Source organism: Lampris incognitus, chromosome 2 (assembly GCF_029633865.1).
Source record: "Lampris incognitus isolate fLamInc1 chromosome 2, fLamInc1.hap2, whole genome shotgun sequence".
Taxonomy (NCBI): domain Eukaryota; kingdom Metazoa; phylum Chordata; class Actinopteri; order Lampriformes; family Lampridae; genus Lampris; species Lampris incognitus.
In genome coordinates, this window is record NC_079212.1 from 51234567 (window position 1) to 51256692 (window position 22126).

At 45.5% G+C, this 22126-nt stretch overlaps 1 protein-coding gene across 2 annotated transcripts in view; it reads left to right on the top strand.

The window, feature by feature from the left end:
* The window catches only part of tbc1d22b (TBC1 domain family, member 22B), a 184813-nt gene that overhangs the window by 23839 nt on the left and 138848 nt on the right, over positions 1-22126 (top strand). For both annotated transcript variants that reach the window (XM_056273237.1, XM_056273238.1), the window contains one exon: positions 6710-6824. In XM_056273237.1, coding sequence (XP_056129212.1) covers positions 6710-6824 — 115 coding nt within the window. The remainder of the gene's footprint in view (positions 1-6709; positions 6825-22126) is intronic.

Below are 22126 nucleotides of genomic sequence, written 5' to 3' on the forward strand. Positions count from 1 at the left end.
CATTCGAGCAATGATCCCATGGTGCTTTGCTTATGACAGGATGAATTATGCACGCTACCTCCCCTACTACTACGCCCAGATGTCTGAGCTGCCCATCACACACCCAGATGTGTACACAGAATTCATGGAAGGAGGCTTCTCAGTCCAACTGGGCTCCACCAATCCCTTTGGCCGAATCCCTGTTGACCAAGCTATAGAAGAAACGGTGAACAAAGACACCCAAACAGCTGGAGAGACAAAGGGATTCAGCTTGAAGCCAGGAGCTGTGACCAAATATTATCTCACAGCTGAGTATAGAAGCATGTACCTCAGACAGCTGAGAGACCTGATAGGTCAAGGCAGGTGCAAATGGTCTCATCCAGATCTACAGAGTCCAAGGATCAAGAGAGATGAAGCAGATGTCCAGTCTCTCATGGACCTTATGGAGAATAACTGGCTCAATCCTATGTCCCCTGATGAGATTGATTTGGTTAGCCTCTCCACTGGCAAAATGGCTCCACCTGATGTGACCATAGATCTCTTGAGAGCTCTTGAGAAAGGAGAAGAGGCCTACCAAGCATTCCAGCAAACAAGGTTAGATGCAGACCCACCACCTGTGAAATTCCACGACAAGATGACCAAGCAAAGTCTGAAAACATTCTCCAATATCAGCACAAAACAAGCTCATGGAAAGAAAGCACAGGATGTGGTTCTGAAGGCAGATAGAAACCTTTTCAGTCACATGATCCTGGTGGCTGAAAGCAGGAAGGTGAATCTGAAGGATGTCCTTGCCTACCCATTGGGCCCACTACCATGGGCACTGGCAAATGCTGATGGGTCCTTACGAAAAACAAACAAGGCTGCACTTGCCAGAGAGCTTGAAAAGAATGTATCTCCTGCAGAAGACATCCCAATCCCATCTACTTCCATCATTGATGGGATGAGCCTGGTCCAAATGAATGGCAACAACAAAACCTTTGCACAGGTGGCAGAGTCAGCCTTGACCCAGGTCCTCCATGAGGGAGCACAGAGTGGGAGGATTGATGTTGTTTTTGATGTCTATCACCAGACTTCGATCAAAGATGCTGAACGACTGAACCGGGGTGGAGACATCACTCTCCAGTACAAGAATCTTGCAGGGGGACACCACGTCCAGCAGTGGAGAAAATTTCTGTGCAGTTCCTCCAACAAGACCAGTCTCATCAAGTTTCTGGTGGAAGAGTGGAAACTCCCACGATACAGAGCTATGCTGCATGGCAAGGTGTTGTACATGACCTGTGAGGAAACCTGCTACAAGTTGACAGAAGATGGGTGTGAGGAAGCAGCAGAACTGCACTCCACACAAAGAAGCTGACACCCGTCTGCTCCTGCATGCATTGCATGCAGCAAATGCGGGCTCAAAGTCAGTTATCATCACAGCTGAGGACACCGATGTCATGGTGCTTTGTCTTGGCTTCCAGAAGGACATCACCTGTCCCATCTACCAGAAGTGTGGGACTCAGAACCGCACACGGTTTGTCGACATCACCAAACTGGCAAGTTCACTTGGAGACAGCATCTGTGACAGCCTAATTGGCTTACATGCCTTCACAGGCTGCGACACTGTCAGTGCATTCGCTGGTCGAGGGAAGCTGAATGCCCTGAAGATAGTGAGAAAGCACACTTCTTGCCAAGAGACTTTTAGTCAACTGGGACAGACATGGAATGTGAGTGATGAGCTGTTCCAGAAAATTGAGCAGTTCACCTGTCGGATGTATGTTGCTAATAGCAGCACTGCTGAGGTGAACAAACTGCGTTACCAGCTCTTCTGCACCAAAAGGGGAGAGGTTGAGTCCAGCCAGCTGCCACCATGTAGAGACTGTCTCTTTATGCATGTTCAATGAGCCAACTATCAGGCAGCAATATGGAAGTGCTGTCTGCAGGCTAACCCTGTGGTGCCAAGCCCTACTGAGTATGGATGGACAGACGATGAAGGCAAGCTGGCCATTTACTGGATGCGCTCCCCACCTGCACCAGATGTGGTCTTGGAAATGCTAACATGCAAGTGTGTGCATTCATGCAAAATGCCAAGCTGCATGTGCCTGTCAAATGGACTTCCATGCACAGACATGTGCAGGTTACAGACCTGCAGTAACCAAAAACAGCAGGATGGTCCAGAACTGGACTTTGAACTTGGGGAGTCAGATGATGAGGGAAACGAGCAGTTTGATGAATGACAGTGTGATGATTCTGATGGTATTACTGTGGTAGTAGTCTATTGATGCACAGGATGTTGATTCTGGACTTGGTTACCCAGAGCTTGATAACAATAATGTAACCATATTCACATATACCCATTACCCTACCCATTACCATTACATATACCCACTAATGATATGGGATTACATGTATCATTGACTAAGTATATGTAAATGTCAATGTTGTTTAAAATATTAAAATAGTTCATTACCTCACTATGGTATTCCTTTTTATCATGTATTTTGATTGTGTATTTAAACAAATGTATAGAGACCAGTTTGTGACCTAACTGGCTTTGGTCTAGTTCTCATTTAAGGCTCACAATCACCTCACACAATGAAATAGTTTGGGTATATTATACATTTTCTGAATCTTTACAGTCCTGTGAGTATTCCAGTTTTTGTGTTTTGTGTCCCTGATATTCCTAGATGCCACAGGGCTAAAAGAAAGTATATAGTTTAGGCGAAAATTGCAGAAAGATGTGTGTTATTGACGGGTTGAAGAGCTCAAGTGACCTCTATATTTGTGAGAAATATCCACAACAGGGCTTGAATGAAAGCTAAGAAGGTCCCCTTTAAAATGATACCAAAGACAATATTATAGAACATTGAAAAATGTCCTGACCATGAGGCTAAACCAGGATATGCACCATCGTCTAAAATGCAATTTAGTTTAGCGGGGGGTTAACTTCATGAGCTGATAGCTGTGATACAGCTGCCACTCAGGAATGGTTATCATACCAAAATATCATCTACAGACATGGATCCTTTCAAAAATTATAAGTAAGTTTTGCCACCTTGAGTGTACCGAAATATCGTCTGGCCCATGGACTATGTTGGGAAGGGGGCGTCTGTGTTTGTGTGAGACAGCCAGGGGGGCATGACCCAGATGAAGGGGGAGAGGTACACCAGCGACCCAGCTGTTATATATTTTTTGTAATATTGTGCACAACTACCCTTCCTCTCCTGGGATGGTGGGGGTAGTGTCAGAGGAAGCGGAAGCAGTAAGTTTGCCTGCTAAGCAAAAAGGAGGTGATGTTTAAGTAAATTTCAGATTACTATAATTCTCCGATGAGGGCGGGGATTGCAGAACAATTGGAATATTGTTTACAGAGAGCATTAATATGAATAAGTAACTTTTAAAAGTATTTTAATGTCTCCCAGTATTTGGTTCTTGCTGACACTCCATGGTCCACAGTGTTGCGTCGATGGCACATTCAAGCCCCCCTTCATTATGGAGTTCCTCCCCCTCAGTCACAATGTTATGGCACGGCTGCTTGAGGAAAATGCAGATGGGAGTTATTTTGTACATTAACACATACCTGTAAGAAGGTCTGTGCGATATGACGATATATACTGTGTGACGACGGAAAAGGTCTATCATTTCATATTAAGCTCTATCATTTCATTGTGTTGCAAATCACACTCTGTACGGCAATATTTTTCGTCATTTGGACGACCCTTTCCGCTCTTGCACAGACGCAGGCAGGAAATTCACATGAAGGCAATACAAATGAAGATGAAGGACAGTGACCGTAACACAGAACGGGGGTAATTCTGAACAGGAGGACTCCAACCAGCCAGGACAAAACGAGGAGCTTGTACCTAAAAGAGGGGCAACTTCTATCGAATGGACGTGGTTTGGGTATGAAAAGTCCGACACGGACCAGAAAACCGTACTTTGCAAAATATGCCGCACACCGGTCCCCACAACAGACTCAAAAACCACGAGCCTCTTTTACCACCTACGCAAGAATCCTGTCAAACAGTACGGAGATAGTCTACAGATGAGAGCCCCAAAAGCACAGCCGAGTGCTCAAAACAAAAAAAACCCAGACTCAGACGTTGCAAGAAGCCTTTGCCCGCGGCACACCATATGTCAAATTTGCACAAAGGCTATAAATAAAAGAAGAAAAATAATCAAATATGAGAAAGTACCCTTTATTTGTCGAGTATATAATTCAAAATGTAATTAGAAATAGGCCTTTCCATGTGGGCATTTGATATAAACTATTTATTCGTTGAATTAACAGAAAATGTGCTATATCATGATATGTATCGTTACTGTGATATGAATGACCTATATCGTGATATGTATTATTATCGTGATATTAATGACCTATATCATATGTATCATGAGAGTGACATGAATGACATATACCGTGATATGTATTATTATCGTGATATGAATGACCCATATCATGATATGTACTATTATCGTGATATGAATGACCTATATCGTGATATGTACTATTATCGTGATATGAATGACCTATATCGTGATATGTATTATTATCGTGATATGAATTACCTATATCATGATATATACTATTATCGTGATATGAATGACCTATATCGTGATATGTATTATTATTGTGGTATGAATTACCTATGTCATATGTATTATCGTGATATGAATGACCTATATCGTCATATGTATTATTATCGTGATATGAATTACCTATATCATATGTATTATCGTGATATGAATGACCTATATCGTCATATGTATTATTATCGTCATATGTATTATTATCGTGATATGAATGATATATATGTGTATCATAATCGTGCTATGAGTTACCTATATCATATCGTGATAGTGATATGAATGATATATATCATGTATCATAATCGTGCTATGAATGACCTATATCATATGTATCATGATAGTGATATGAATGATGATATGAATGACATATATCATGATATGCATCATTATTGTGATATGAATGATCTATAAAGTGATATGAGTTTTTGGTCATATTGCACAGCCCTATCTGTTGAATTACACGGACCCTCTAGCCACTGGGAGACACCCCCCCCCCCTTGAATGACCTGAGCCTCATTCATCAATCATTCATACATACAAATTTGTTCTTACACTCCCACAGAATTTTTTTAGCCCTCCAAATTGTCTGACAGGTAGCAGCAGAGCCTGGTGTTTATCTGTAATTCCTTCCTCCTGACATCTAGTGTCTATCTCTTGCAACGATCAATCACTCAGGCCTGCAAAGAAATCAGTGTTAGCCAATCAGTGTCTAAATTCTACACTGGTCTGTCAGACAAACTGCAAGGCTAAAAAAATCCATGGGTGTGAAAGAGCAAATTTTTACATAGGAACGATTGATGAACGAGGCCCCTGAAAACTGCAGGCCAGCAGATGGGGGGGGGGGGGGACTCCCTGAGAAGCAGATTTAGAGAGCTGTGTGGTGAGTTTTTTCCCAGATGAGCCCATAGCTCGGCCTCCTCTGTGCTGCTCCGCCTCAGGTATCCATGTTCAGCGATACCCAGACAGTACCTCATGATCAACCACACGGCTAACAAGTGTTCTGGCGTGTTTCTGATTTAGCTTTCTCTTCATAGTGCTCCTTCTGCTGGAGTTTCCCCCAAAACCATCATGGCACCGAGGTCGTCGTTTTACTGAAGTGTGCGAGCTTGTTGTGTTCAGACAAGGAGAAAACTCGCCCGGTGTTTTCTATTTTTTTCCAACTTGAACAACTATTTGTATATCTCATACATGTTCTTGTGCTGATCCATGATTTCAACTGTTTGTTTGTTTTTTTATGTCTGGTGTGTTCAGGAATTGTACGCAGCCCAACGGACTGAGTTCAGGAGTCTGGTTAAATGCCAAAACAAAGTTTCCCTGTCTAGATTTTCATATTTGCCGACATACACAAAACGATGCTTTGGCTGTTTTTTTTTTGTTTTTTGTTTTTTGCATTTTTTTTCCTATTTATCCTTTACAATAAATCAAGCAGTATATTTAAAATGACTGTCCCCTCGTGTTGTGTTGCTCATCCTGCAACAAGTTGTGTGGCCAAATGAAACGTGACGTATTCAACCACATAGCAGCCCGCAGTGTGTGGAGTAAGATAAGATAACAAGAGCAAAAGATAAACTAATCGTAACCCTTGTGTTCTGTTTGGGTCAAAATGACCCGTTTGGGGTGTCCAGGGGGCGTAGCGGTCCATTCTGTTGCCTACCAACACAGGAATCGGCGGTTTGAATCCCCATGTTACCTCCGGCTTGGTCGGGCGTCCCTACAGACAGAGTTGGCCGTGTCTGCGGGTGGGAACCCGGATGTGGGTATGTGTCCTGGTCGCTGCACTAGCGCCTCCTCCGGTCGGTCGGGGCGCCTGTTCGGGGAAGGGGAGCTGGGGAACTGGCAGGAATAGCGTGATCCTCCCACGCGCTACGTCCCCCTGGTGAAACTCCTCACTGTGAGGGGAAAAGAAGCGGCTGGCGACTCCACATGTATGGGAGGAGGCATGTGGTAGTCTGCAGCCCTCCCGGGATCAGCAGAGGGGGTGGAGCAGCGACCGGGACGGCTCGGAAGAGTGGGGTAATTGGCCAAGTACAGTTGGGGAGAAAAAGGGGGAAGTGTCCGTGAGCTCTGGAAATACACATAAACTTAAAATGTATTTATCCAGTTGTGTTTGTAATAGGCATGCTGTGCCCTGTGAATCAACACGTTCTGTTCTGTTCTCCAGGTGTTTGAGCGCATCTTGTTCATCTGGGCAATCCGTCATCCGGCCAGTGGTTACGTCCAAGGGATTAATGACCTGGTCACACCCTTCTTTGTCGTCTTCCTCACCGAGTTTGTCAGTAAGTAACCTGCTGCAGAATGACTGCAATATGCAATATGCTATCCAATATGCTCAAAAACCAGACTTCATGATGTCACCCCTGTGGCTAGCTGCACAGTTGTGTTGTTCCTCCCCGGGGTGACACACTACTGTTAAGCAAACTGTTCACTGGTTTCCTGACTGTACAGTCCTTCCTATACATGTGTTCTCCCAAAATATGTGGTACTGTAGATAATTTTTATGACGTATTCTGTTCTGTAGGGCGGCACGCTGGCGTAGTGGTTAGCGCGGTCGCCTCACAGCAAGAAGGTCCTGGGTTTGAACCCTGAGGTAGTCCAACCTTGGGGGTCATCCGAGGTCGTCCTCTGTGTGGAGTTTACATGACCTCCCTGTGTATGTGTGGGTGTCTCCCCGCCTGAATAGGCTCCAGCATCCCATAACCCTAGTTGGGGTAAGCGGCTTGGATAATGGATGGATGGATTCTGTTCTATTCTATTCTGTGAACCTCTTGTTTGATTTGAGTTGTGCTTCTGCCAGAAAAAAAATGGCTGGGGACATTTTGGAATTGGAATAAAGACAGAAGAAATGAGAAGCTCATTTCTGAATATAGGAACACATTCCAGGAAAACCTAGGAGAGTCTCTGTGCACTGTAACGTGTGTTTGTAAGTTAGTTTTTCTTGCCTTTTTCCTGACATGAGACACAGCATGACTTGACGTTTGTTCTTACAGAGGAGGACGTGGAGAACTTTGAGCTGACATGAGACACAGCATGACTTGGTGTTTGTTCTTACAGAGGAGGACGTGGAGAACTTTGAGCTGACATGAGACACAGCATGACTTGGTGTTTGTTCTTACAGAGGAGGACGTGGAGAACTTTGAGCTGACATGAGACACAGCATGACTTGGTGTTTGTTCTTACAGAGGAGGACATGGAGAACTTTGAGCTGACATGAGACACAGTATGACTTGGTGTTTGTTCTTACAGAGGAGGACATGGAGAACTTTGAGCTGACATGAGACACAGCATGACTTGGTGTTTGTTCTTACAGAGGAGGACATGGAGAACTTTGAGCTGACATGAGACACAGTATGACTTGGTGTTTGTTCTTACAGAGGAGGACGTGGAGAACTTTGAGCTGACATGAGACACAGCATGACTTGACGTTTGTTGTTACAGAGGAGGACGTGGAGAACTTTGAGCTGACATGAGACGCAGCATGACTTGACGTTTGTTGTTACAGAGGAGGACGTGCAGACCTTTGAGCTGACATGAGACACAGCATGACTTGGTGTTTGTTCTTACAGAGGAGGATGTGGAGAACTTTGAGCTGACATGAGACACAGCATGACTTGGTGTTTGTTCTTACAGAGGAGGACGTGGAGAACTTTGAGCTGACATGAGACACAGCATGACTTGATATTTGTTCTGACAGAGGAGGACCTGGAGAACTTTGAGCTGACATGAGACACAGCATGACTTGGTGTTTGGTCTTACAGAGGAGGACGTGGAAAACTTTGTCCTGACATGAGACACAGCATGACTTGGTGTTTGTTCTTACAGAGGAGGACGTGGAGAACTTTGAGCTGACATGAGACACAGCATGACTTGATATTTGTTCTGACAGAGGAGGACGTGGAGAACTTTGAGCTGACATGAGACACAGCATGACTTGGTGTTTGTTCTTACAGAGGAGGACGTGGAGAACTTTGTCCTGACATGAGACACAGCATGACTTGGTGTTTCTTCTTACAGAGGAGGACGTGGAAAACTTTGAGCTGACATGAGACACAGCATGACTTGGTGTTTCTTCTTACAGAGGAGGACGTGGTGAACTTTGTCCTGACATGAGACACAGCACGACTTGGTGTTTGTTCTTACAGAGGAGGATGTGGAGAACTTTGAGCTGACATGAGACACAGCATGACTTGGTGTTTGTTCTTACAGAGGAGGACGTGGAGAACTTTGAGCTGACATGAGACACAGCATGACTTGATATTTGTTCTGACAGAGGAGGACCTGGAGAACTTTGAGCTGACATGAGACACAGCATGACTTGGTGTTTGGTCTTACAGAGGAGGACGTGGAAAACTTTGTCCTGACATGAGACACAGCATGACTTGGTGTTTGTTCTTACAGAGGGGGATGTGGAGAACTTTGTCCTGACATGAGACACAGCATGATTTGGTGTTTGTTCTTACAGAGGAGGACGTTGAGAACTTTGTCCTGACATGAGACACAGCATGACTTGGTGTTTGTTCTTACAGAGGAGGACGTTGAGAACTTTGAGCTGACATGAGACAAAGCATGACTTGATATTTGTTCTGACAGAGGAGGACGTGGAGAACTTTGAGCTGACATGAGACACAGCATGACTTGGTGTTTCTTCTTACAGAGGAGGACGTGGAAAACTTTGTCCTGACATGAGACACAGCATGACTTGGTGTTTGTTCTTACAGAGGAGGACGTGGAGAACTTTGTCCTGACATGAGACACAGAATGACTTGGTGTTTCTTCTTACAGAGGAGGACATGGAAAACTTTGAGCTGACATGAGACACAGCATGACTTGGTGTTTCTTCTTACAGAGGAGGACGTGGTGAACTTTGTCCTGACATGAGACACAGCACGACTTGGTGTTTGTTCTTACAGAGGAGGACGTGGTGAACTTTGAGCTGACATGAGACACAGCATGACTTGGTGTTTGTTCTTACAGAGGAGGACGTGGAGAACTTTGAGCTGACATGAGACACAGCATGACTTGGTGTTTGTGCTTACAGAGGAGGACGTGGAGAACTTTGAGCTGACATGAGACACAGCACGATTTGGTGTTTGTTCTTACAGAGGACGTGGAGAACTTTGAGCTGACATGAGACACAGCATGACTTGTTGTTTGTTCTTACAGAGGAGGACGTGGTGAACTTTGTCCTGACATGAGACACAGCACGACTTGGTGTTTGTTCTTACAGAGGAGGACGTGGAGAACTTTGAGCTGACATGAGACACAGCATGACTTGGTGTTTGTTCTTACAGAGGAGGACGTGGAGAACTTTGAGCTGACATGAGACACAGTATGACTTGGTGTTTGTTCTTACAGAGGAGGACGTGGAGAACTTTGAGCTGACATGAGACACAGCATGACTTGACGTTTGTTGTTACAGAGGAGGATGTGGAGAACTTTGAGCTGACATGAGACGCAGCATGACTTGACGTTTGTTGTTACAGAGGAGGATGTGGAGAACTTTGAGCTGACATGACACACAGCATGACTTGATGTTTGTTCTTACAGAGGAGGACGTGCAGACCTTTGAGCTGACATGAGACACAGCATGACTTGGTGTTTGTTCTTACAGAGGAGGATGTGGAGATCTTTGAGCTGACATGAGACACAGCATGACTTGGTGTTTGTTCTTACAGAGGAGGACGTGGAGAACTTTGAGCTGACATGAGACACAGCATGACTTGATATTTGTTCTGACAGAGGAGGACCTGGAGAACTTTGAGCTGACATGAGACACAGCATGACTTGGTGTTTGGTCTTACAGAGGAGGACGTGGAAAACTTTGTCCTGACATAAGACACAGCATGACTTGGTGTTTGTTCTTACAGAGGGGGATGTGGAGAACTTTGTCCTGACATGAGACACAGCATGATTTGGTGTTTGTTCTTACAGAGGAGGACGTTGAGAACTTTGTCCTGACATGAGACACAGCATGACTTGGTGTTTGTTCTTACAGAGGAGGACATGGAGAACTTTGAGCTGACATGAGACACAGCATGACTTGATATTTGTTCTGACAGAGGAGGACGTGGAGAACTTTGAGCTGACATGAGACACAGCATGACTTGTTGTTTGTTCTTACAGAGGAGGACGTGGAAAACTTTGTCCTGACATGAGACACAGCATGACTTGGTGTTTGTTCTTACAGAGGAGGACGTGGAGAACTTTGTCCTGACATGAGACACAGCATGACTTGGTGTTTCTTCTTACAGAGGAGGACGTGGAAAACTTTGAGCTGACATGAGACACAGCATGACTTGGTGTTTCTTCTTGCAGAGGAGGACGTGGTGAACTTTGTCCTGACATGAGACACAGCACGACTTGGTGTTTGTTCTTACAGAGGAGGACGTGGTGAACTTTGAGCTGACATGAGACACAGCATGACTTGGTGTTTGTTCTTACAGAGGAGGACGTGGAGAACTTTGAGCTGACATGAGACACAGCATGACTTGACGTTTGTTGTTACAGAGGAGGATGTGGAGAACTTTGAGCTGACATGAGACGCAGCATGACTTGACGTTTGTTGTTACAGAGGAGGATGTGGAGAACTTTGAGCTGACATGAGACACAGCATGACTTGGTGTTTGTTCTTACAGAGGAGGACGTGCAGACCTTTGAGCTGACATGACACACAGCATGACTTGATGTTTGTTCTTACAGAGGAGGACGTGCAGACCTTTGAGCTGACATGAGACACAGCATGACTTGGTGTTTGTTCTTACAGAGGAGGACGTGCAGACCTTTGAGCTGACATGAGACACAGCATGACTTGGTGTTTGGTCTTACAGAGGAGGACGTGGAAAACTTTGTCCTGACATGAGACACAGCATGACTTGGTGTTTGTTCTTACAGAGGGGGATGTGGAGAACTTTGTCCTGACATGAGACACAGCATGATTTGGTGTTTGTTCTTACAGAGGAGGACGTTGAGAACTTTGTCCTGACATGAGACACAGCATGACTTGGTGTTTGTTCTTACAGAGGAGGACGTGGAGAACTTTGAGCTGACATGAGACAAAGCATGACTTGATATTTGTTCTGACAGAGGAGGACGTGGAGAACTTTGAGCTGACATGAGACACAGCATGACTTGGTGTTTCTTCTTACAGAGGAGGACGTGGAAAACTTTGTCCTGACATGAGACACAGCATGACTTGGTGTTTGTTCTTACAGAGGAGGACGTGGAGAACTTTGTCCTGACATGAGACACAGAATGACTTGGTGTTTCTTCTTACAGAGGAGGACGTGGAAAACTTTGAGCTGACTTGAGACACAGCATGACTTGGTGTTTCTTCTTACAGAGGAGGACGTGGTGAACTTTGTCCTGACATGAGACACAGCACGACTTGGTGTTTGTTCTTACAGAGGAGGACGTGGTGAACTTTGTCCTGACATGAGACACAGCATGACTTGGTGTTTGTTCTTACAGAGGAGGACGTAGAGAACTTTGAGCTAACATGAGACACAGCATGACTTGGTGTTTGTTCTTACAGAGGAGGACGTGGAGAACTTTGAGCTGACATGAGACACAGCATGACTTGACGTTTGTTCTTACAGAGGAGGTTGTGGAGAACTTTGAGCTAACATGAGACACAGCATGACATGACGTTTGTTCTTACAGAGGAGGACGTGGAGAACTTTGTCCTGACATGAGACACAGCATGACTTGGTGTTTGTTCTTACAGAGGAGGACGTAGAGAACTTTGATCTGACATGAGACACAGCATGACTTGGTGTTTGTTCTTACAGAGGAGGACGTGGAAAACTTTGCCCTGACATGAGACACAGCATGACTTGGTGTTTGTTCTTACAGAGGAGGATGTGGAGAACTTTGTCCTGACATGAGACACAGCATGATTTGGTGTTTGTTCTTACAGAGGAGGATGTGGAGAACTTTGTCCTGACATGAGACACAGCATGACTTGGTGTTTGTTCTTACAGAGGAGGACGTGGAGAACTTTGAGCTGACATGAGACACAGCATGACTTGATATTTGTTCTGACAGAGGAGGACGTGGAGAACTTTGAGCTGACATGAGACACAGCATGACTTGGTGTTTGTTCTTACAGAGGAGGACGTGGAGAACTTTGTCCTGACATGAGACACAGCATGACTTGGTGTTTCTTCTTACAGAGGAGGACGTGGAAAACTTTGAGCTGACATGAGACACAGCATGACTTGGTGTTTCTTCTTACAGAGGAGGACGTGGTGAACTTTGTCCTGACATGAGACACAGCACGACTTGGTGTTTGTTCTTACAGAGGAGGATGTGGAGAACTTTGAGCTGACATGAGACACAGCATGACTTGGTGTTTGTTCTTACAGAGGAGGACGTGGAGAACTTTGAGCTGACATGAGACACAGCATGACTTGATATTTGTTCTGACAGAGGAGGACCTGGAGAACTTTGAGCTGACATGAGACACAGCATGACTTGGTGTTTGGTCTTACAGAGGAGGACGTGGAAAACTTTGTCCTGACATGAGACACAGCATGACTTGGTGTTTGTTCTTACAGAGGGGGATGTGGAGAACTTTGTCCTGACATGAGACACAGCATGATTTGGTGTTTGTTCTTACAGAGGAGGACGTTGAGAACTTTGTCCTGACATGAGACACAGCATGACTTGGTGTTTGTTCTTACAGAGGAGGACGTTGAGAACTTTGAGCTGACATGAGACAAAGCATGACTTGATATTTGTTCTGACAGAGGAGGACGTGGAGAACTTTGAGCTGACATGAGACACAGCATGACTTGGTGTTTCTTCTTACAGAGGAGGACGTGGAAAACTTTGTCCTGACATGAGACACAGCATGACTTGGTGTTTGTTCTTACAGAGGAGGACGTGGAGAACTTTGTCCTGACATGAGACACAGAATGACTTGGTGTTTCTTCTTACAGAGGAGGACATGGAAAACTTTGAGCTGACATGAGACACAGCATGACTTGGTGTTTCTTCTTACAGAGGAGGACGTGGTGAACTTTGTCCTGACATGAGACACAGCACGACTTGGTGTTTGTTCTTACAGAGGAGGACGTGGTGAACTTTGAGCTGACATGAGACACAGCATGACTTGGTGTTTGTTCTTACAGAGGAGGACGTGGAGAACTTTGAGCTGACATGAGACACAGCATGACTTGGTGTTTGTGCTTACAGAGGAGGACGTGGAGAACTTTGAGCTGACATGAGACACAGCACGATTTGGTGTTTGTTCTTACAGAGGACGTGGAGAACTTTGAGCTGACATGAGACACAGCATGACTTGTTGTTTGTTCTTACAGAGGAGGACGTGGTGAACTTTGTCCTGACATGAGACACAGCACGACTTGGTGTTTGTTCTTACAGAGGAGGACGTGGAGAACTTTGAGCTGACATGAGACACAGCATGACTTGGTGTTTGTTCTTACAGAGGAGGACGTGGAGAACTTTGAGCTGACATGAGACACAGTATGACTTGGTGTTTGTTCTTACAGAGGAGGACGTGGAGAACTTTGAGCTGACATGAGACACAGCATGACTTGACGTTTGTTGTTACAGAGGAGGATGTGGAGAACTTTGAGCTGACATGAGACGCAGCATGACTTGACGTTTGTTGTTACAGAGGAGGATGTGGAGAACTTTGAGCTGACATGACACACAGCATGACTTGATGTTTGTTCTTACAGAGGAGGACGTGCAGACCTTTGAGCTGACATGAGACACAGCATGACTTGGTGTTTGTTCTTACAGAGGAGGATGTGGAGATCTTTGAGCTGACATGAGACACAGCATGACTTGGTGTTTGTTCTTACAGAGGAGGACGTGGAGAACTTTGAGCTGACATGAGACACAGCATGACTTGATATTTGTTCTGACAGAGGAGGACCTGGAGAACTTTGAGCTGACATGAGACACAGCATGACTTGGTGTTTGGTCTTACAGAGGAGGACGTGGAAAACTTTGTCCTGACATAAGACACAGCATGACTTGGTGTTTGTTCTTACAGAGGGGGATGTGGAGAACTTTGTCCTGACATGAGACACAGCATGATTTGGTGTTTGTTCTTACAGAGGAGGACGTTGAGAACTTTGTCCTGACATGAGACACAGCATGACTTGGTGTTTGTTCTTACAGAGGAGGACATGGAGAACTTTGAGCTGACATGAGACACAGCATGACTTGATATTTGTTCTGACAGAGGAGGACGTGGAGAACTTTGAGCTGACATGAGACACAGCATGACTTGTTGTTTGTTCTTACAGAGGAGGACGTGGAAAACTTTGTCCTGACATGAGACACAGCATGACTTGGTGTTTGTTCTTACAGAGGAGGACGTGGAGAACTTTGTCCTGACATGAGACACAGCATGACTTGGTGTTTCTTCTTACAGAGGAGGACGTGGAAAACTTTGAGCTGACATGAGACACAGCATGACTTGGTGTTTCTTCTTGCAGAGGAGGACGTGGTGAACTTTGTCCTGACATGAGACACAGCACGACTTGGTGTTTGTTCTTACAGAGGAGGACGTGGTGAACTTTGAGCTGACATGAGACACAGCATGACTTGGTGTTTGTTCTTACAGAGGAGGACGTGGAGAACTTTGAGCTGACATGAGACACAGCATGACTTGACGTTTGTTGTTACAGAGGAGGATGTGGAGAACTTTGAGCTGACATGAGACGCAGCATGACTTGACGTTTGTTGTTACAGAGGAGGATGTGGAGAACTTTGAGCTGACATGAGACACAGCATGACTTGGTGTTTGTTCTTACAGAGGAGGACGTGCAGACCTTTGAGCTGACATGACACACAGCATGACTTGATGTTTGTTCTTACAGAGGAGGACGTGCAGACCTTTGAGCTGACATGAGACACAGCATGACTTGGTGTTTGTTCTTACAGAGGAGGACGTGCAGACCTTTGAGCTGACATGAGACACAGCATGACTTGGTGTTTGGTCTTACAGAGGAGGACGTGGAAAACTTTGTCCTGACATGAGACACAGCATGACTTGGTGTTTGTTCTTACAGAGGGGGATGTGGAGAACTTTGTCCTGACATGAGACACAGCATGATTTGGTGTTTGTTCTTACAGAGGAGGACGTTGAGAACTTTGTCCTGACATGAGACACAGCATGACTTGGTGTTTGTTCTTACAGAGGAGGACGTGGAGAACTTTGAGCTGACATGAGACAAAGCATGACTTGATATTTGTTCTGACAGAGGAGGACGTGGAGAACTTTGAGCTGACATGAGACACAGCATGACTTGGTGTTTCTTCTTACAGAGGAGGACGTGGAAAACTTTGTCCTGACATGAGACACAGCATGACTTGGTGTTTGTTCTTACAGAGGAGGACGTGGAGAACTTTGTCCTGACATGAGACACAGAATGACTTGGTGTTTCTTCTTACAGAGGAGGACGTGGAAAACTTTGAGCTGACTTGAGACACAGCATGACTTGGTGTTTCTTCTTACAGAGGAGGACGTGGTGAACTTTGTCCTGACATGAGACACAGCACGACTTGGTGTTTGTTCTTACAGAGGAGGACGTGGTGAACTTTGAGCTGACATGAGACACAGCATGACTTGGTGTTTGTTCTTACAGAGGAGGACGTGGAGAACTTTGAGCTGACATGAGACACAGCATGACTTGGTGTTTGTGCTTACAGAGGAGGACGTGGAGAACTTTGAGCTGACATGAGACACAGCAGGATTTGGTGTTTGTTCTTACAGAGGACGTGGAGAACTTTGAGCTGACATGAGACACAGCATGACTTGTTGTTTGTTCTTACAGAGGAGGACGTGGTGAACTTTGTCCTGACATGAGACACAGCACGACTTGGTGTTTGTTCTTACAGAGGAGGACGTGGAGAACTTTGAGCTGACATGAGACACAGCATGACTTGGTGTTTGTTCTTACAGAGGAGGACGTGGAGAACTTTGAGCTGACATGAGACACAGTATGACTTGGTGTTTGTTCTTACAGAGGAGGACGTGGAGAACTTTGAGCTGACATGAGACGCAGCATGACTTGACGTTTGTTGTTACAGAGGAGGATGTGGAGAACTTTGAGCTGACATGAGACGCAGCATGACTTGACGTTTGTTGTTACAGAGGAGGATGTGGAGAACTTTGAGCTGACATGAGACACAGCATGACTTGGTGTTTGTTCTTACAGAGGAGGACGTGCAGACCTTTGAGCTGACATGACACACAGCATGACTTGATGTTTGTTCTTACAGAGGAGGACGTGCAGACCTTTGAGCTGACATGAGACACAGCATGACTTGGTGTTTGTTCTTACAGAGGAGGATGTGGAGAACTTTGAGCTGACATGAGACACAGCATGACTTGGTGTTTGTTCTTACAGAGGAGGACGTGGAGAACTTTGAGCTGACATGAGACACAGCATGACTTGATATTTGTTCTGACAGAGGAGGACCTGGAGAACTTTGAGCTGACATGAGACACAGCATGACTTGGTGTTTGGTCTTACAGAGGAGGACGTGGAAAACTTTGTCCTGACATAAGACACAGCATGACTTGGTGTTTGTTCTTACAGAGGGGGATGTGGAGAACTTTGTCCTGACATGAGACACAGCATGATTTGGTGTTTGTTCTTACAGAGGAGGACGTTGAGAACTTTGTCCTGACATGAGACACAGCATGACTTGGTGTTTGTTCTTACAGAGGAGGACATGGAGAACTTTGAGCTGACATGAGACACAGCATGACTTGATATTTGTTCTGACAGAGGAGGACGTGGAGAACTTTGAGCTGACATGAGACACAGCATGACTTGTTGTTTGTTCTTACAGAGGAGGACGTGGAAAACTTTGTCCTGACATGAGACACAGCATGACTTGGTGTTTGTTCTTACAGAGGAGGACGTGGAGAACTTTGTCCTGACATGAGACACAGCATGACTTGGTGTTTCTTCTTACAGAGGAGGACGTGGAAAACTTTGAGCTGACATGAGACACAGCATGACTTGGTGTTTCTTCTTGCAGAGGAGGACGTGGTGAACTTTGTCCTGACATGAGACACAGCACGACTTGGTGTTTGTTCTTACAGAGGAGGACGTGGTGAACTTTGAGCTGACATGAGACACAGCATGACTTGGTGTTTGTTCTTACAGAGGAGGACGTGGAGAACTTTGAGCTGACATGAGACACAGCACGACTTGGTGTTTGTGCTTACAGAGGAGGACGTGGAGAACTTTGAGCTGACATGAGACACAGCACGATTTGGTGTTTGTTCTTACAGAGGACGTGGAGAACTTTGAGCTGACATGAGACACAGCATGACTTGTTGTTTGTTCTTACAGAGGAGGACGTGGTGAACTTTGTCCTGACATGAGACACAGCACGACTTGGTGTTTGTTCTTACAGAGGAGGACGTAGAGAACTTTGAGCTGACATGAGACACAGCATGACTTGGTGTTTGTTCTTACAGAGGAGGACGTGGAAAACTTTGTCCTGACATGAGACACAGCATGACTTGGTGTTTGTTCTTACAGAGGAGGATGTGGAGAACTTTGTCCTGACATGAGACACAGCATGATTTGGTGTTTGTTCTTACCGAGGAGGACGTTGAGAACTTTGTCCTGACATGAGACACAGCATGACTTGGTGTTTGTTCTTACAGAGGAGGACGTGAAGAACTTTGAGCTGACATGAGACACAGCATGACTTGATATTTGTTCTGACAGAGCAGGACGTGGAGAACTTTGAGCTGACATGAGACACAGCATGACTTGGTGTTTCTTCTTACAGAGGAGGACGTGGTGAACTTTGTCCTGACATGAGACACAGCACGACTTGGTGTTTGTTCTTACAGAGGAGGACGTGGAGAACTTTGAGCTGACATGAGACACAGTATGACTTGGTGTTTGTTCTTACAGAGGAGGACGTGGAGAACTTTGAGCTGACATGAGACACAGCATGACTTGACGTTTGTTGTTACAGAGGAGGATGTGGAGAACTTTGAGCTGACATGAGACGCAGCATGACTTGACGTTTGTTCTTACAGAGGAGGATGTGGAGAACTTTGAGCTGACATGAGACACAGCATGACTTGGTGTTTGTTCTTACAGAGGAGGACGTGCAGACCTTTGAGCTGACATGAGACACAGCATGACTTGATATTTGTTCTGACAGAGGAGGACCTGGAGAACTTTGAGCTGACATGAGACACAGCATGACTTGGTGTTTGGTCTTACAGAGGAGGACGTGGAAAACTTTGTCCTGACATGAGACACAGCATGACTTGGTGTTTGTTCTTACAGAGGGGGATGTGGAGAACTATGTCCTGACATGAGACACAGCATGACTTGGTGTTTCTTCTTACAGAGGAGGACGTTGAGAACTTTGTCCTGACATGAGACACAGCATGACTTGGTGTTTGTTCTTACAGAGGAGGACGTGGAGAACTTTGAGCTGACATGAGACACAGCATGACTTGATATTTGTTCTGACAGAGGAGGACGTGGAGAACTTTGAGCTGACATGAGACACAGCATGACTTGTTGTTTGTTCTTACAGAGGAGGACGTGGAAAACTTTGTCCTGACATGAGACACAGCATGACTTGGTGTTTGTTCTTACAGAGGAGGACGTGGAGAACTTTGTCCTGACATGAGACACAGCATGACTTGGTGTTTCTTCTTACAGAGGAGGACGTGGAAAACTTTGAGCTGACATGAGACACAGCATGACTTGGTGTTTCTTCTTGCAGAGGAGGACGTGGTGAACTTTGTCCTGACATGAGACACAGCACGACTTGGTGTTTGTTCTTACAGAGGAGGATGTGGTGAACTTTGAGCTGACATGAGACACAGCATGACTTGGTGTTTGTTCTTACAGAGGAGGACGTGGAGAACTTTGAGCTGACATGAGACACAGCACGACTTGGTGTTTGTGCTTACAGAGGAGGACGTGGAGAACTTTGAGCTGACATGAGACACAGCACGATTTGGTGTTTGTTCTTAGAGAGGATGTGGAGAACTTTGAGCTGACATGAGACACAGCATGGCTTGTTGTTTTTTCTTACAGAGGAGGACGTGGTGAACTTTGTCCTGACATGAGACACAGCACGACTTGGTGTTTGTTCTTACACAGGAGGACGTGGAGAACTTTGAGCTGACATGAGACACAGCATGACTTGGTGTTTGTTCTTACAGAGGAGGACGTGGAGAACTTTGAGCTGACATGAGACACAGCATGATTTGGTGTTTGTTCTTACAGAGGACGTGGAGAACTTTGAGCTGACATGAGACACAGCATGACTTGGTGTTTCTTCTTACAGAGGAGGACGTGGTGAACTTTGTCCTGACATGAGACACAGCACGACTTGGTGTTTGTTCTTACAGAGGAGGACGTAGAGAACTTTGAGCTGACATGAGACACAGCATGACTTGGTGTTTGTTCTTACAGAGGAGGACGTGGAAAACTTTGTCCTGACATGAGACACAGCATGACTTGGTGTTTGTTCTTACAGAGGAGGACATGGTGAACTTTGTCCTGACATGAGACACAGCACGACTTGGTGTTTGTTCTTACAGAGGAGGACGTGGAGAACTTTGAGCTGACATGAGACACAGTACGACTTGGTGTTTGTTCTTACAGAGGAGGACGTGGAGAACTTTGTCCTGACATGAGACACAGCATGACTTGACGTTTGTTGTTACAGAGGAGGATGTGGAGAACTTTGAGCTGACATGAGACGCAGCATGACTTGACGTTTGTTGTTACAGAGGAGGATGTGGAGAACTTTGAGCTGACATGAGACACAGCATGACTTGGTGTTTGTTCTTACAGAGGAGGACGTGCAGACCTTTGAGCTGACATGACACACAGCATGACTTGATGTTTGTTCTTACAGAGGAGGACGTGCAGACCTTTGAGCTGACATGAGACACAGCATGACTTGGTGTTTGTTCTTACAGAGGAGGATGTGGAGAACTTTGAGCTGACATGAGACACAGCATGACTTGGTGTTTGTTCTTACAGAGGAGGACGTGGAGAACTTTGAGCTGACATGAGACACAGCATGACTTGATATTTGTTCTGACAGAGGAGGACCTGGAGAACTTTGAGCTGACATGACACACAGCATGACTTGGTGTTTGGTCTTACAGAGGAGGACGTGGAAAACTTTGTCCTGACATGAGACACAGCATGACTTGGTGTTTGTTCTTACAGAGGGGGATGTGGAGAACTTTGTCCTGACATGAGACACAGCATGACTTGGTGTTTCTTCTTACAGAGGAGGACGTTGAGAACTTTGTCCTGACATGAGACACAGCATGACTTGGTGTTTGTTCTAACAGAGGAGGATGTTGAGAACTTTGAGCTGACATGAGACACAGCATGACTTGATATTTGTTCTGACAGAGGAGGACGTGGAGAACTTTGAGCTGACGTGAGACACAGCATGACTTGTTGTTTGTTCTTACAGAGGAGGACGTGGAAAACTTTGTCCTGACATGAGACACAGCATGGCTTGGTGTTTGTTCTTACAGAGGAGGACGTGGAGAACTTTGTCCTGACATGAGACACAGCATGACTTGGTGTTTCTTCTTACAGAGGAGGACGTGGAAAACTTTGAGCTGACATGAGACACAGCATGACTTGGTGTTTCTTCTTGCAGAGGAGGACGTGGTGAACTTTGTCCTGACATGAGACACAGCACGACTTGGTGTTTGTTTTTACAGAGGAGGACGTGGTGAACTTTGAGCTGACATGAGACACAGCATGACTTGGTGTTTGTTCTTACAGAGGAGGACGTGGAGAACTTTGAGCTGACATGAGACACAGCACGACTTGGTGTTTGTGCTTACAGAGGAGGACGTGGAGAGCTTTGAGCTGACATGAGACACAGCACGATTTGGTGTTTGTTCTTACAGAGGACGTGGAGAACTTTGAGCTGACATGAGACACAGCATGACTTGTTGTTTGTTCTTACAGAGGAGGACGTGGTGAACTTTGTCCTGACATGAGACACAGCACGACTTGGTGTTTGTTCTTACAGAGGAGGACGTGGAGAACTTTGAGCTGACATGAGACACAGCATGACTTGGTGTTTGTTCTTACAGAGGAGGACGTGGAGAACTTTGAGCTGACATGAGACACAGCATGATTTGGTGTTTGTTCTTACAGAGGACGTGGAGAACTTTGAGCTGACATGAGACACAGCATGACTTGGTGTTTCTTCTTACAGTGGAGGACGTGGTGAACTTTGTCCTGACATGAGACACAGCACGACTTGGTGTTTGTTCTTACAGAGGAGGACGTAGAGAACTTTGAGCTGACATGAGACACAGCATGACTTGGTGTTTGTTCTTACAGAGGAGGACGTGGAAAACTTTGTCCTGACATGAGACACAGCATGACTTGGTGTTTGTTCTTACAGAGGAGGACGTGGTGAACTTTGTCCTGACATGAGACACAGCACGACTTGGTGTTTGTTCTTACAGAGGAGGACGTGGAGAACTTTGAGCTGACATGAGACACAGTACGACTTGGTGTTTGTTCTTACAGAGGAGGACGTGGAGAACTTTGAG